Source organism: Ammospiza nelsoni, chromosome 14 (genome assembly GCF_027579445.1).
Source record: "Ammospiza nelsoni isolate bAmmNel1 chromosome 14, bAmmNel1.pri, whole genome shotgun sequence".
Classification (NCBI taxonomy): domain Eukaryota; kingdom Metazoa; phylum Chordata; class Aves; order Passeriformes; family Passerellidae; genus Ammospiza; species Ammospiza nelsoni.
This window is the reverse complement of record NC_080646.1, coordinates 14,071,386-14,087,985: the sequence shown is the minus strand read 5'-3', so window position 1 is coordinate 14,087,985 and position 16,600 is coordinate 14,071,386. Positions and strand designations below refer to the sequence as shown.

At 41.9% G+C, this 16,600-nt stretch overlaps 1 protein-coding gene across 2 annotated transcripts in view; it reads right to left on the bottom strand.

Moving 5' to 3' along the window:
- Positions 1 to 15,647, bottom strand: part of RNF111 (ring finger protein 111) — a 42,968-nt gene extending 27,321 nt beyond the window's left edge. For both annotated transcript variants that reach the window (XM_059482346.1, XM_059482347.1), the window contains exons 1-2: positions 15,415 to 15,647; positions 4,323 to 5,218 (exon numbers count right to left, since the gene is read on the bottom strand). In XM_059482346.1, coding sequence (XP_059338329.1) covers positions 4,323 to 5,199 — 877 coding nt within the window. In that variant the 5' untranslated portion in view covers positions 5,200 to 5,218; positions 15,415 to 15,647. The remainder of the gene's footprint in view (positions 1 to 4,322; positions 5,219 to 15,414) is intronic.
- Positions 15,648 to 16,600: the final 953 nt, after the last annotated feature.

Here is a 16,600-nt window from a genome sequence, read left to right as displayed (position 1 = left end):
ACTTGGTGGTAGTACAAATTTTGTACTATGCTACTTGCAGATTGTATTACATTGATTCTACTTAGAGAAATCCAGTGCCATTCTACTCATAAAATCCTGCTAAGAAAAGACTTAATTGTAACTAAGATTTAGTGCTGTCAACATTCTGGCAAGAACCTGCCTGTTCCCTTAGGGTTGTGTGATTACGGTTTTTTTGTACCTGAGACTTACTTGGAATAAACTTTCCAATAGCTGTGCATGATGGGAAAAATTTTCCAAAGCATACAAATTGCTTAGGAGTCTGCACCCTGGTGGAAAAGACAGTCAACCACAGTTTAGGGGATTTTGTCTAACTATGAGCCATGCTAACTGAAACCTGTACTGACTGTTCTTAACTTTGCACCAAAACCAGTCCTATGGGCAATGCCACAACAAGCCAATTCTACAAACAGCATCTTTTCAGCACAGAAAGCTGCAGCAGGGCTGAAGTGAATGTCACACTAACTTCTATTACTTGTAGCTATTTAAAGCCCCAATCCACAGATGGATACAGCAGCACTGATTAATGTCCACTGCTCACACAGCCAGGTGCTCCTTCCCTCCCCACTCCTCAGTTCTTCTCCAGTAAGCAGCATGGTAAACAGGATACTTATACCCCTCCTTATCCACTAATGCTATTGAGATAAAAGGTTGGAATTATCAGCTGCATCAGTTGGTGTGAGAAAAGGACTGCATGCTGTAGTTTGTAGGAGGGATTAAGTAACTGAAAAATAATCAACTTTAACAACAGGCAGCTCACTTCTACTTAATACCTGTTTATCCTAAACCTGTTAAAATAATCTCAGCATGAAGCAGTATTTGCTTAACGTTTTCACCAGCCTGTGGCTTGTAAAATATTGAATGTCTATATTCAATGTTTTTTTGGGAGACAGACAACAAATGTTAGAGAATTAAGATGACAGTAGTGAATAAACACTGTCATCATTCAAAGCAGCTCTGAACAAAATTTGGAGCAGCTTCTCATCAGCATTACATTCTAAGAAGAGAAAAACCTGTCTAGCATTAGTTGTTCAAAAATATAAAATAACACATCAGACCCTGAAGGAATGGTAAGGTATTAGGTGAACAATTTATGACAAAGCAAAACTCCACACAGCTTGTTTTTTCTAACAACACTTTGCCCTTTTCCAGAATTCTGCTTTATTGCCAAATCAGAGTACATAAGGTTAAAAAATTGTTCCAATTTAAGCTTTTGCTAGATTTCCCTCCACAGACTGCCTCCAAAGGGCAGCTCCAATCCTTTAGATCCAAGATGAAAATTAAATTCTTGCAGAAGCAGAACATTTGCATTACAACACTGGAGATCCAACAAGAGCAAAAGTTGAATTTTGCCACCTTTCATAGGCAAAGGTGGATGAGGATTATTTCTAAGGGTGTGTACACAGGGTTAGACAAAAGGTTCTGGACTACCTAAACAAAACACAGAATCAGAATTCATGTCTCCCAGCAAAAATGCTGCCTTCTGTCATTTTAATTGCAACTGAAACCAAGTGATGAACACTGCAATTAGAACATACACTCTGTAAGCACCTGCACCTCCAGCTGCAGGGATCATTAAACTGCACCCAGCTGGGTCCATGCTGGCCCTGTGCCCCAGCTCCTGTCTCCCCTGAACGCGCTTCAGCTGCCCACCCCAGATGCAATGAGAACAATGCCTTCCATGGCACACAGCTGGTACAACAAAACCATCCATCCCAGGTGTCAGGATGTACTGTGCACTCTCACACTCCAAGGTTCACAAGTTTCACCAGAAGAATAGCTTAAGCCCTAATGGAACAGGAGGAAAAAGCCAATATAATGCTATTTGTTTTCTTGGTAAAGGTTTTGTTAAACAAACAACCCTTCTTCATATCTCCATTAATATGATTTTTCCAAAATTAGACAAGTTAATTTTCTTAATTTGAAGAACTTACTAAATACTTCTTAGGTTAAAAAGGTCTGTTACTTTAATTTCTTGCCACAATCAGAAAAAATTGTTTTCAATTTAACTTACTAGTTCTTTAAATGCACTGTATCTTTAGCTAAGCACCAACATTCAAAGCAAAGAAATATTTTCTGCAAAATCCTTAATACAAATTGCTATTCAGTAGGCTACAAGACTAATCACATCACTTTGAAGCCTGTTTTTTTTTTAAAAAATCAGTTATTGCCACATCTTTTTAAACTGTATTTTCTTTTCCAATTATTATTCTCCTGCTTTCCTAAGTATGTCCTCTAGCACCTTTACATATATGCCCCAGGCCTCATATTCTTAGCAGAAGTTATTTGTCCTTCAGCACACTGTAAATTCAGCAGATGTATAGAGCAAAGAAATTCTCCCTAACATTAACTAGCTCATGTACATTATTATCAATACAAACCTTTCCTCATATAAAACCCCATCCTGCTTGCTCACTACACAGAGAAGTTGCATAGCTGTTTTCCAGCTGCCCCCATTTCTGTCCTAATTAACTCAATAACCAGAAATGCCTTATATAACAGCACAAAGCTACCAAAAATGTTAATCACATTTTTATCTAGCTAAAAATAGGACACTTTCACAGATGATGTCTGCTCAACTTCCCATTATATCTGCAATGTAAACAAAATGCTCAAAAACCTTTCCATCAATCTATATTTCCACTGGAAAAACCCCCACAGTATTCACACACACTAAGCCAGAATCACTTTGCAGCTCCCTGCAAGTGCTGATTCTGCAGTACAGGAATGAACAACAGGACACAATCTTTACAGCAGAACTTCTTTCAGTTACAGCTCATGTCAGTATTCTCATCTAAAATTACTGGTGCAGAACTAATCAGTTTTCTTCATTCATGACATGAAATAGACACTTTCATTAATTAAGAGTATAAAAATTAATCCATTGGACTTTTCCACATCTGTGTGGAAGGAGAGTTGTTACTGATCCTACATCATTTTAGTTACATAGAAATCTACCCCCTCTGAAAATAGTAAGAAAACACTAACTTGGAAACAAATGTGTTAACACAGTAGTTTCTCAAACTGGTTTTCATATAAATGTATGCATATCCCTATTATTTATTATTTACAAATCATATTCTTCAATATGGTTACACATGCACGCCAAATGTAACTTTTTTAGGCCTAATTAATTTCTATTCCCACAAATGTGCATTAAGATAATTAAGGCTGTGCAATAATTCTTCTGTTTCAGTTATACATGCCCACCCCTAGCACTGCAGAAGTAAAACTTCAGCATTACAGATTTTACTTGTATTTAAACATCACAGACATTATTTCCTACTGCAATGACTAACAAGCAATAATCTAGACTTTACTACTCTGGTTCTGTTCAAGCAGAAATCCTGCCCTGAATGAATGAACATTCACACTTTTTTTTTTTTTTTAACCTATTCTTGTATTTTCAGCCACATTTTCTTAGAGGAATGATAAGCACAGCCTGAGATATGGTTTCACTTATTAAAGCATATTTGTCACTAGATAAAAACACATGGTTGCACAGATTAACACCATGCTGTGTTCTATCTACTTCGCCACGCTCTCTAAAAAGCTGAACTAAAACAGAATGCACAACTACTTTCACTTGGCAAATTTAACACAAAAGGAAGTCCAAAAAAATCTGCCAATTAACAAAAGCCCACAACAAACAAACCAGGAAAAACACCCAAAACAAACCAAACTAAACAAAAACATTCCCCAAAAAGTCTTCCTCCAAGCACTCAAGGATTCAGATACTGTGCAAGACATAGTAGAAAAATAATTGTGTAAACCACCTGCCTTGCAATGAGTTTATCTGGGCAAAACATTTGGTATAGATAGAATACTTTTCTCTCATTATCACAATACTAAAGCTACCTTCAACCGACTCGTATTTCAGCTCCTATAACAATAGACTTTTTCTTTATATTTTTCTAAATTTTCAAGAACAGTTAAATATCAGCATATATTTCTACATTCTGAAAATAGAATTATTACCATAATCAGTTCAAAGCTAAATTTTTAACACAATTCAACAGCAAAAACAATAAAAATGGATCAACTCAGCAGCATGTGATTAATCAGACTGAGCAACTTCCATTATGTGCTGTAGAAGCCATTAACTTTTACATTCAAGATTTTAGATTTGAATGTACTGAGATCTGAAAGTACTTCTCCCATCAAAAATTTATGTTGCAATGTTCACTTGCAGTAAGTCTATCTGTAGTATTAACCTCAAAAACTGCTCTAAAGGACTTATACAAAAGCCTATTATACACAATGAAAGGTAACTAATACAAAATACCTCAGGAACTGCATTTTACCTGAAGGAACAGCTGTGCTATTCTGGTGGTTTTCACCAGGTGACACAAACAAGTCCTCCTCCCCTTCAGTAGATGAACTGGAAGAAGATTCAGTACTGAGATCATTCTCACTGGAGCTGCTGGAACTGGGGAGTAAAGCATACTTTCTTCGAGCCAACACTTCCCGCTTTTTCCTCTGCATTAAAATTCGTTCTTTTTGGTTCTGTGTCCGCTGTGATGAACTTGTTTTCACAGCTCTCTTCCTATATGGAAGTCTTCTTAAAGAACTGTTGTGAAAACAGGGCCTTTTCATCAATAACCCAGGTACAGAATCTGCCTCAGTCCGAGGCCACTTTTGTGACCTTGCACTGTGAGTTCTGCTCGGAGTATTCAGCACTGCCTGAGGGTGTCTCACAGGAGCATCTTTTTCCTCATCAGATGTTACCGTGTCAGAGTCCCCAAAATGCAAGCTAGATGAAGGCGATGAGATACAGTCACTAAAAGAAGAATCATTGTCTTCACTCTGTGTTTCTAGATGCTGTCTCAATCCTAAGATTCCTTTGTTTTCTTTATCAGGACAGTTCTGAGTGTATGAAGGACCAGCCTGCTGGCTCTTGCGTTTTTTTCGCACCACAATACCTTTCTCTTGGTCTGTATGGTTGCCATTCATGTCCTTTTGCTTTTGAGAATCACCACACAAGTGAGAAAACTCATTCCCTACTTTACTGGCAATCATCTCAACTTCTGCAGTGAAGCTTTTGGCCTCCCCAATAGGCTCAGGGCTCAAGAGGATCCCCTTCAGACTCTCCTGTCTCTTTGGTGCATCAGAAGGAACTTCACTCTTCATATCCGCTTTTAGGGTATAAACTATATTACATTCAGGAGTCCATTTAGACATGGAAAGATTTAAGAAAGGCCTAGAAAACAAAACAGATAAGCATCAGGAAAAGAAGCATTCAATTTTTTTCAAAAGCAAAGCTGAAATAAGAGAAAACCCATTTACTGCTAGTACTAATCCCCCAGTAGGAATGGCAAAACAACAGTAACCAAAATACAACTGTTTCAAAATAATAAAAATACTCCTTGACAATGTAATTTTTCATTAAAAAAGAGTTCTTTAATTTAAGTTCTTATGGCCAGTGAAAACATTATCACTCTCACAGAGCAAATACTGGTCTATGTCACCTGCAAAACCAATGATGTCTACCTTACTAATACTTAAGCACGGCAGTTACAGGCTACTGCTTACAGAAGTTACTGAGTTTTGGCTAAATAGCTCCCATAGCCATCAGCTAAAATGCCTGCTTATTAAATAAGCCCTGTGTCTTCCCCTGCAGCAGAACACAGGGACAGTAAATAGCTCAATACAATACACGGGCTGTATGGTGTCAGTTGAGCTATAAAAGTCAGTTACTTGAATTCATTGCTCTTTTCTGACATGAAAAGGAATGAAACATGAGAGATTTTGAACTGTTATTATTTTGGGGCAAAGTAAAAATCCATTTATTGCTTTGAGTCTCTTTTAAAAACCACCACACATTAGCAGTACAATGTACAAAGCTATTTGCAGTCCATGTACTTTTGACTCTTACCCTACGACAGAAACTGAGTATATCATAGTATGTGTTCCCTTAGCAGTCACTACTGGGCAGCTTCCCCTCCCTGCAAAATATAAAGCTGCCAATGTATAACATGAGCCTCAAAGAAGCACTTTTGTACTGGAAGACACAGACAACACTAACCTCAGTAATGGATCCATGTTCAATCTGCTTCATCTGCCATCTCTGCCTTTGGTTTCAATTCCCAAAAGGGAATGATGAAACAATTTGGTTCCCACTGTGATAACTACTGGAACTCCTTTCTGTAACTAATATCAGGGGGTTTTATGCCTCAGCTGAATAAGCTACAATAGATACTTTACAGCTTACAGCAAGTTGTGCTGAGCTACCAAAAAGCTGCTGAAGAAAACGTGCAACAATGCCCAAAGTGGAATAAGGCTGCCTAAGCAGCACAGCTGGGAATATGCATGAAGCCACAAAAAACACCTGATCTATTCTAGAAACAGCAGCAACAGCCATCCAGAGCCACCCTGACAGGTCGGTCTGCACGAACCTCACAAAGTTCCACACAGCCAAGTGCAAGTTCTGCACCTGCCCTGGGGAAATCCCAAGCACAAACACAGGCTGGGCAGAGAGAGGGAGAGCAGCTCCGGGGAGAACTTCAGAGGGTGTTACTGGATGAGAAACATTACATGACCTGACACTGTGCTTGCAGTGGCTCAAAACAGCGTGGCCAGCAGGAGGGGACTGTCCCTCTATTCTACCTGGACTAACATGCCCAGCTCTGTAGCTCCCAGCATAAGGACATGGAGCTGCTGGAACAAGACCACAGGAGGGCCATGAAGATGCTCCCAGGGGTGGAGAATCTGTCCTATGAAGACAGACAGAGAAGTGGGGTTGCTCAGTCTGGAGAAGAAAAGGCTCCAAGGATACATTACAGCACCTTCCAGTACCTAAAGGGGTTCCAACAGAGCTTGAGAGGGACTTCTGACAAAAGCATGTAATGACAAGACAAGGGGGAATGGCTTCAAATCAAAGGAGGGCAGGTTTAGATTAGAGACAAGGAAGAAATTCTTCCCTGTGACAGTGGTGAGACACTGGAACAGGCTGCCCAGAGAAGCTGTGGATGCCTCCTGGAAGAGCTCATGGAAAAGCTGGGCTTTAAGCAATGTGGTCTTGTGGAAGGTGTCCCTGTCCATGGCAGGGAATTTGGCAGTAGATGACTTTCAAGGTTTCTTCCAACCCACATGATTCCATGATGGTTCTATGATCTGTGGCAGGTTAAGCAGCCCTGCCTACTCAGGTCCATAATCCTCTGCCTGAATCTCCAAACTCTCCAAAATGCTAATGCATCCTTACATGCAGAGCTAATATTTAACACATATTTATTTCCTCACAGAACATATCAATACAAAACTGAGACTACAAAACAGATTTAAATAAGATTTTTTTAGACTGTTTCACAAACTGATGCTTTCAGGACCAGCTGTGAGCTAGCTGCTCCTAACAGACCCTAAAGAATTACTTATTTCAGTTTGAATGGGTATAAACTGATGCATCATCCCTGTGTCCTCTTCATAGCCATAAGCAACTACTATACTCCATGTGATGTTATCTGGGATAAAAACTTTGCAAAAGGCATCAATGCTGCACAACTAACATCTACAGAAGCTGTAAGTTGACAGGATCCTTCTGGAGATCAAGAACCTTTTAGATCCTAGAACCCCAGCTGAAAAGCCCCATTTGAATGCTCTCACTGGAAAGCCTACAAGCATTTATAACAACTGCTGTTAAATATGAGGCCTATATCCTCTGATAACAGTGTTGCTGTTCTCTATAGGAATTACAGCAGATAGGCTTGTCTCACATGCAAGCAAAAAGCTAAATTCAAGTTGGAATTGCCAGTATAGACAAGGGGCTCTTACTTCATCCAAGCACTACTTTTTTATAGCAGTAAGTTTTAGTGCAATGCACTATATAAGGCTACCTTTTTCTTTAGGGCTGAAAAAAAGAAGAAGTAGCAAAACTGGAAAAAATTAGAAGTACAAAAAGCCGACGTAGGAAACAAAGCCTATCAAAGCTGTGGAGCTCTGCTGTCTGCCCTTCCCAGCTCCAGCTCTTAGACAGTCCTCACCATTCTCATCCATACCATCCTTCTTTGGAAAATAAGGACCAAGACTTCCATTTTATCCAGTTTCCAGCAAGAACAGGAATGCAGCATTCAGACCTTCCAGAAGCACACAGAACAAGCAGTACATAGTCCTTCTCATCCTCCCAAGGTCACCTTTTAGCTCTGTTATTTATGCACCACTGTTTTACAGAAATGTAACAAGTGTAGTCAGTATTCACCCCAGTCCAAAGGCAACACAGACCCTCCCACAATAACCCTGTATTTTTTCACAAGTTTTTTTAGAAAATCCAGAAAATATTTCAATTTGGGGGGATTTTTTTTTATTTAGAAAGCTTATTGTCTTTGAACACAGTCATAACTTGCCAGCATATACTACATGGCCAGCCTATACATAACTGTTTCCTCTCCTTTTAACATGAAAAATTCAGATTCAAAGAGAATTGACCCCTCAATTTTTTATAAGAAATTAAAATCTGAACATTTTCTCATTATGTGAGCACAACCAAGGGCTGATTTACAAAGGATTCTGTTCTATTCACTGGAGTGCTACCCCCCTTTTTATTTTTAAACTCAAGTGGAGGAATATCCATCAGTATGAAAATTCTGCATGCTGAATGTGATTATCCCTGCATAAGCTCTGTTTACTTTAGTGCAGAAGCCGCTGTGCTGAAATACAGATTTACCTATTTAAGTTACCACAAAAAAATTAGTGCAATGATATTTACACTTTGAGAAACCTCAAACTGCTGTAAGATGATGAAAACCTGAAATTATCACAGTGAAACCAAGTGCATCTGAAACATTATTTACTGGATTTGTTTTATTCCAACAGGGAGCCTACGTACAGTAGCCAGTTATCATCGATTCAAACATTTTGTATATTTTTACTCTTACAACCATGGAAATTCAACCAAGTAATCAAGAGCTCTCTATTTTTGTTAATCAGTAGAGACTGAAGGGCTGCTTACTCACAGGAGGGCTGCTGCCTTCAACTACAAACTTACACAACAAATAATCCATTTCTTCACTATTTAGAAATGCTATTACAAACTTTCAAACAAAAAATTTGACCAAAAAAGACAAAATCTGGACTAGATTTCAGTCCATTTAAAGTATCTTCAGTGGTTAGACATAAATGTCCATTTTTCTTCTGCACAGAAGACAAAATTTAAGAGGGACTACAAAAATAATATGCAAATAATTAAGTCATTAGAATGAGATCATCTGCTGTTAAAACATTTAGAAGTTCCTACAATATATCTTTCTAATTAAAAGTAGCCCTCAGAAGCTTTTTCAAAAAGCAGCAAGATTAAGTAAGTTCAATCAGCATTAGTGTTCCTCCTTCCTAATCAAAACATCTGCCTATTGACTTAGTCCCCCATGTTTCCTCTCAAAGTTTTGATTTACTATCCTCTTTTAAGCCATTATGACTCAATGAAGAGCTGTTAAGACAGCTACCTGAAAGCTATAAATAGTTATTCTAAGTTCCCCTCTCAGGTGCATGACTGTTTAGAATTATGAAGTGCACATGACTTTTATCCATTCTTTTCACCACTTAAAACCATTGATATTAATCATTCCAAGACATACAGCCATGCAAGGAAATTCATGCAAACTGGGAAATCCCTTGAAATAGCTAAGTCAAAAAACAAGGTTAAAGAGGTCTTTACAGCAAGTTTATGATCATATATCAAAGCAAAACACATTTGAGTTATAAGATGGAGCAAAGGATTTGGTCATTAATTATTAATTTCTTTATAAGCAAACAAAAATTACATAGCATTACAGTACTATAAAACAGTAAAATGCTTCATTACACAACATATACTCAGTTTTTTGGTATAAATTTCACTGATGAATACGTGTGACCTAATAGATCATTACCCTGAAAATGTATTTTCAGCCACATTCTGAATACAGTAAACTCCCTTCACCACCTAGAAAAAAAATCTCCTTGCATTTGTTGTCCCTTTATTTAGCTCTAACTTGTTTTCTTCGCATATGGTCACTGAACTCCCAACTAACTTTCTAAATTAATCCCCTTCCCTGATATGCAGCTTGGATCAGATTTTACTTTTACCATTATTTTTACTCTGACGAGCTATTACTTGTACTGTTAAATTCATGAGAATACATCTTTTTAATGAGAGGAAAGAAAGGTTTTCTTATTCTTTTAGCAAGGCTTTTCCATTATATATATCAAGAAACAGGAAAATGAAAGGTTATAAAATTCATACAAGGCCTTCAGCAAAGTGAGAAACCTTAAGCACTGTTACTCTCCAATCTCAGGCAGGCAGCCAAGCAAGGCTGATTCCTGCATGGCCCTGGCACACTGGAGGCTGACACTTCAGGAGTTGGACCCCCAACTCAATTCCATGGAGGTTGAACCTCAGTGCTATCATGTCCTGCTGCTCCAACAAAATAAGAACTCACTGAGCAGATCACAAAAAGATGCCACTCATTTTCCTAAAAGAAGCAGTTCCGTCTTCTTTTCATTTCTATCAAGCAGGGACAACCTGTGTGCCTGTCCAACACAGAACAAGTGACAAGGAGCAAAACGTCTGATATTCACTTCCACCAGCAGGAAAACAAGGGCAATCAGATTTCAAAATTTTACTGCATTCTTCGTCACTTTTTATCACTTCATTAGAAAAACAATGCTCTTCTAAAGCTTGTTTAACTACTAAATTTTAGCATCCTACATACTGGTTTTCTAATCTTTGACAGAAAATAAAGCAACAGATAAGTTAAAGACCTATGCATTTTATAAAACAGCAACAATCAGAAAGTAATCTGAAATTCCATAGTGTTTGCATTGATACTATGTATCTTTATTCACAGGACAATACGAAATACTATTGCAAACCATTCTCAATTTCCTTTCTGTGCTTTAATGCAGACATAGTGATGACTTCATTTTTAAATGACAAAATTACTGGAGAATTCTCTGAGCAGAATACTTATGTTCTGCCCTACAGAAAGGTACAGTAATTCAGAACAACAAACATGGTATAGTTACTAACGGCATGTTCTGGAAACAAGTTCTTGCTTACAGGCTCCCAGAGCCAGCCCACTACACTCAGCCCAGACAGAAGGGTTTGCCTGTGCTCTGCAGAGGTGCTGCAGCTCCATGAGCCACAGCAATGCAGGGAGCCTTATCCACTTCTTGCAGGCAATTCTAGGAACCATCACTGCCTTGGAAAGTCTACTCTTGAAGTGAAACAATGTTATTCCAAATACAGTACTACCCTTACTAACCTTCACAAAGTCAACTCAAAGTCAGACCCCAGTAACTGTGCCATCAAGTACTGTAACGAACAATATCCAACCTCTGGACCAGCAAAGTCTACTTAATTTTATCCCCTAAAATATTCTTTTGGGGCCTTCAAGGTTTGCTTCCTGATGCCTAAGTCAATTCAGCTCATTATGCAATTATCCTGTAACAGAAACATCAGGACACTTATAGGACAGCTCTGGCATGCCTCTGTAGTGCCAGGCTGCCATTCACCTCAGACTGAACAACACTGCACTCCTAGGGAGAGACTGCTGAAGTGTCTGCCTCATCTCTTCCAACAGAGCCCAGCACACAACAGCTACAGAGGAGCCCTTCAGGACAGGATCCATGGCTGGAACAGACATGCACAGAGCATGTGCAGATGGATGCACCTCCTGTTAACAGCTGAGAGCAATGCTGCAGAGCCCCCCCACCCCCCAGCACAGGGGAGCTGGGCTGCACAGAGCCCCCAGAGCACAGGGGAGCTGGGCTGCACAGAGCCCCCACCCAGCACAGGGGAGCTGGGCTGCACAGAAACCCCACACAGCACAGGGGAGCTGGGCTGCACAGAGCCCACCCAGCACAGGGGAGCTGGGCTGCACAGAGCCCCCAGAGCACAGGGGAGCTGGGCTGCACAGAGCCCCCACCCAGCACAGGGGAGCTGGGCTGCACAGAGCCCCCACCCAGCACAGGGGAGCTGGGCTGCACAGAGCCCCCACCCAGCACAGGGGAGCTGGGCTGCACAGAGCCCCCAGAGCACAGGGGAGCTGGGCTGCACAGAGCCCCCAGAGCACAGGGGAGCTGGGCTGCAGTACACTGAGTCAGTCCAAGGCCATAAAGGCTCCAAGGAAATCCCAGCCTGAATCAAGCATCACCATACACACACTCAACTGGACAAGGAATCTGCCTGCCTTTGCAGGATGGATTTGACAAAAATCTATTTGATATTGCAGGTGTATTTGACAAAAATGGTGCTCACAAGCACATTTTTCAGTCTAGACATTTCTTTGCTATGTCCTAGGCTTAAATCAGTTAGCTACATTAACACTATGTAAATCATGGGTTTAAGATAGAAGCATTATGATTTGGCAATCAGGAATGTTTTGGCTTCAGTGAACTCCAAGACAAATATAACAGCATTGAACTTCAGACTAAAAAGTTGCAGCTTTATAAAGTGATGACAAAATGCAATTTTTTATTGGAACTTAAGATCTTAACTAGAAATTGTGCTTCCCAAGACAGCTAGGAAAGTTCTGAGATACACAGCCATCAAAAATTATTTTAAAAATTGTTTCTTAGTCCCCCTGGCATTTTTGACCTTTGAGGTATGTGTAATTCTTCTTGATGTAGTGTCATTTTGCAAACACTTCTCAATAAAGCTTTGAGGAGCAAAGTTAAACATGATCTTTGCCACAGCAGCTAGTAAGAGCCTTTCAAGTGAGACTTGTGAATTTAACCATTAGGACAGCTTTATGCTGCTCTTCAGGAAACCTATGAGAAGTAGGGGATTTTACAGGTACTAAACTGAGCAGATCTGCCAGTTTCAGGGGAAAGGACACTGCAGCAGACTTCTCCACTCTGCACCCAGCAGAGACAAAAGTAAACATTTTACCTAACAGCAGTCAAATATTAGGACTAAACTGTATTGGGGAAAAAAAAAAAATGACAGAAGCAAATAGCCCTTCCTGGCCTCTTGCTCCTAAAGCCATGAACCAGCCTTCTCAGATTTCACTTGGTGAACACTCAGTAAGGAAGACATCATTTTAATTTAGGGCAATTCTTTTTCCAAATAACATAAACTACATAAAACAACAAAATAATCATGTTTTATCACCAGATCTCTAGTGGTTTGGCTGTCTGCATGTCAGTAAGGGTGAAAAGAGATTTATAAACATGCATATTGAGTAACATTGTATGGGATACATGTACAAGGTAAGGATAGGATAATTACACAAAATTGTAGTCTCCTAAGTTTTGCCAGTGTAGCTGCTTTCAAAGTTTACAGAGCTCTTGTAAGAAACACAAGATGTATCCTCAGCTGAAGTCTTTAACTAGTGAACTTCCTTCAAGGTTAAGTACAGATTGGTGGGGATTCTTGGTGGCTCAGGCCTAGCAGGGAATCCTAATGGGGCAGAAGGAAATGAAGAAAAGAAAATGTTTCTTTCACCAACCCAAACTTTTTCTTACAACTCACTTAAAGGAGATTGCACATCAGGAAAGCCATGAGGAACTCTTCATACAATATCTGCCTATGGCAATTCCATCTCTCTGTACTATCCCCATTGTTTACCTGTGAATTAAATCATCCTGTTCCCCATCCCATCATCACTCCCCCCTCAATTTTTTCCTATTTATTCAACTGCTTGACATGCAAGCTGCTATAATCCATCAGCCATAGAGGAGGGCACTATAACTTCCATCTTCTCAAAGGAATGTCCTCACCATTAGAGGAAATAGAAACAAATGTAAGATTGTACATCTTGGAAAAAGAAGGCAGCAACAGCTGTCAGCTAAATGTTACTGCAACACAGCCACCTCCAGTGAAAATCAACTGCTGTAACTGATCTGGTTATGTAGGTCAACAAAGTTACTAATTCAAATATAAACTGGAATCACAGTCCTGTTAAGATACACTCTTAATACACTTTTACAAAAGCCATTGCTTCATTAAAGACATATTTCTGAAAGGTCAGAGTGTTCTCATCCATATTTTGAAAGGACATGCAAAATATGCATGAGTGCTGTGAGCTGCTCACCCTCAAGCTCCCAATACCAGACACAATCTCATCTGTAGCTGCCAGGGCTTCAGCCATCAACAAAAACCACCAGATTCTTAAATATGCAAGATTTCAAGAGCTTTTAAAACAGGGAGCTTGGTGCCTTCTACTCTATTATTTAATTAAAGTGAACCATAAAATGTTCCTACAGCCTTTCCCACCTTATGAACTCCATAGGTGATTCTATACTGTGGATGAGTGCACAGACAGGTGACCAGATGTTCACTCTATCAAATTAACCAAGATAATTTCTTTCCCTGTCAATCCTTGCACATCGGCAAGGATTATCCTGTCTAACAGGGTTTGCTTTTGATCCCTCCCTGCCTGCCCCAAGACAGTCCCTTACCCAAAAAAAACGTAAGTGCAAAACCACTTAAATTGCTTAGTTCTGACAGCAAGAACTATGGATATGTGAACAACAAGAAGATGTAATTTCCAATTTTAAGACTGGCAAAGCATTTTATCTATTTAAATATTAGTTGTCCTGGAAAAGCTTTCTACTAAGTATCCAGCATTAATATACCTTTGGAATTTTCTACAAGTTACAACAAAGACAAGGAAAGACCTTATACTGAAAACAGCTTTCCTTTCATAGTTTCTAATACAGATACCATGACAAACCCAGATCTACATAATGAGCAGTCAAATATTATCTTTTTGTTCAAACCTTTTATTTCTGAAATAACTGCGCTAGAACCAAATTCTTCTAATTACAGCAAACTCTTACCTCCTGCATTATGTCCTCTTCTGGAGAAGTACTTGGCTATCAGGAATTAAGGGTCTCATTTAATCAGCTAAAGCAACCAGGCCTTGCTTATGATTTAATAAAATCATTTCAAGCCATGGGAGAGCTCATTCAAACAACATGAAAATTCCATGAATGCATGCTCAGCCCTAATCACAAAAACACTTAATAAAGTACATATCCTTAGCACCTGCCCATTGCAACAGTGACAAGCCCACGTACCTCTGATGATCCTGGCCTACATTTCTGAATGAACGGTACTTCCTTGTTCATCAGGCAAAAACCACCCGAAAACGGTGATTTTTTTTAAAACACGGGTTAAGAGAACACTAACTTCGCAAACAAAACAAATGACGTCATAACAAACGCTATTACGCACAGAAATAGAAACTCATTTCCCTAAGGGGAAAATTTGTGACAGAACCCCAGAGAGTGCTGCGGCTGCCCGCAGTGAAGACACGGCTTTGTGCGTCAACGAGGCGCTGAATAAAAAAGGAAAAATACATTTCTGCGTGAAGTTCCCACCCGCCGCACAGCCCCGCGGCTCAGCGCTGCCGTCAGGGCTCGGGGCGGGGGAGCCCCGGCCGGGCCCGGCCCCACCCGCGGGGTCCCCGCCGCCCCCCGTACCTGAGACAGCGAGGCCGCGGGGGAAGGGGCGGGTGCCGCCGGCGCCCTGCGCAGGGCCGAGGGGTAGAAGCGGCCCCGGTGGGCGCCGCAGTGACCCCGCGGCGCTTCCCGGCGCGGCTCGAGAGGCCGCAGCGTCCTGGCTGTGCCGGTGCGGCAGCTGCCCCCGGTCCGGTCCCGGTGCAGCCGCTGCGCCGGGCGGGCCCCGCTCTGTTGTGGCGCAGCCCCCGCCGCTCCCTGCCCAGCGCAGCGCGACACTCGGCGCTGCTTTACAGCCGCCCGCAAAGCGCAGCCGCGCCGGCGCGCGCCCCGCCTCCCGCCGCGCCCCCTGCCGGGCGGCGGCGCCACAACGCGGGCTGAGGAGGGGACGGGCCGGGGACAGGGCGGGCTCCTGAGGGCAGCGGGCTGCCCGGGATAGGCTCCTGAGGGCAGCGGGCTGCCTGGGATGGGCTCCTCAGGCACCGGGCTGCCCGGGATGGGCTCCTGAGGGCAGCGGGCTGCCCGGGATGGGCTCCTCAGGCACCGGGCTGCCCGGGATGGGCTCCTGAGGGCAGCGGGCTGCCCGGGATGGGCTCCTCAGGCACCGGGCTGCCCGGGATGGGCTGACCGACGGGCGACACGGCCCTGGCTGCCTTCGCTGCTGCTGCATGTACACGGTTGTGTGTGTATACGTAAAGCGGTGGTGTCAGAGCATGGACCGGGTTCTGCTCGGTGGTGCCGGGGAATGGGACACAAGGCAATGGGCAGAAACATGCAAAGAAAGTTCCACCCTACCTGGGAAAGAACTTCTTCACTGTGCAGCGAGCAAGCGCTGGATCCGGCTGCCCTGGTACCCGCAGCTGGACGCTGCCCTGTGCCGTGGCCTCTGGGATGACCCGGCTTGAGCAGGGAGGTCAGACCAGCGGGGGACCCCCTGTGCTCCCCTCCAACCTGACCCTTTCTGTGATGTCCCCTCTAGGACTTGTCTAAAAGCCATTCCTTCTCTGCCCAGCACGGTGTCTGCCCTTGACTTGGCAGTATCTGTCTCACAGCTGCCTGTCCTGCAGCCAGTGACAGGTGCAGCTGTGAGGTCATGCCAACAAATCCCAACTCTCCATCCCAGCTCCTTAGCAATAGGAATTTATTTGCCTTTACTGCACAGTGCAGTCAGTGACTCGGGCTGAGGCGAGCCTTCCCCCTCTCCATTAGT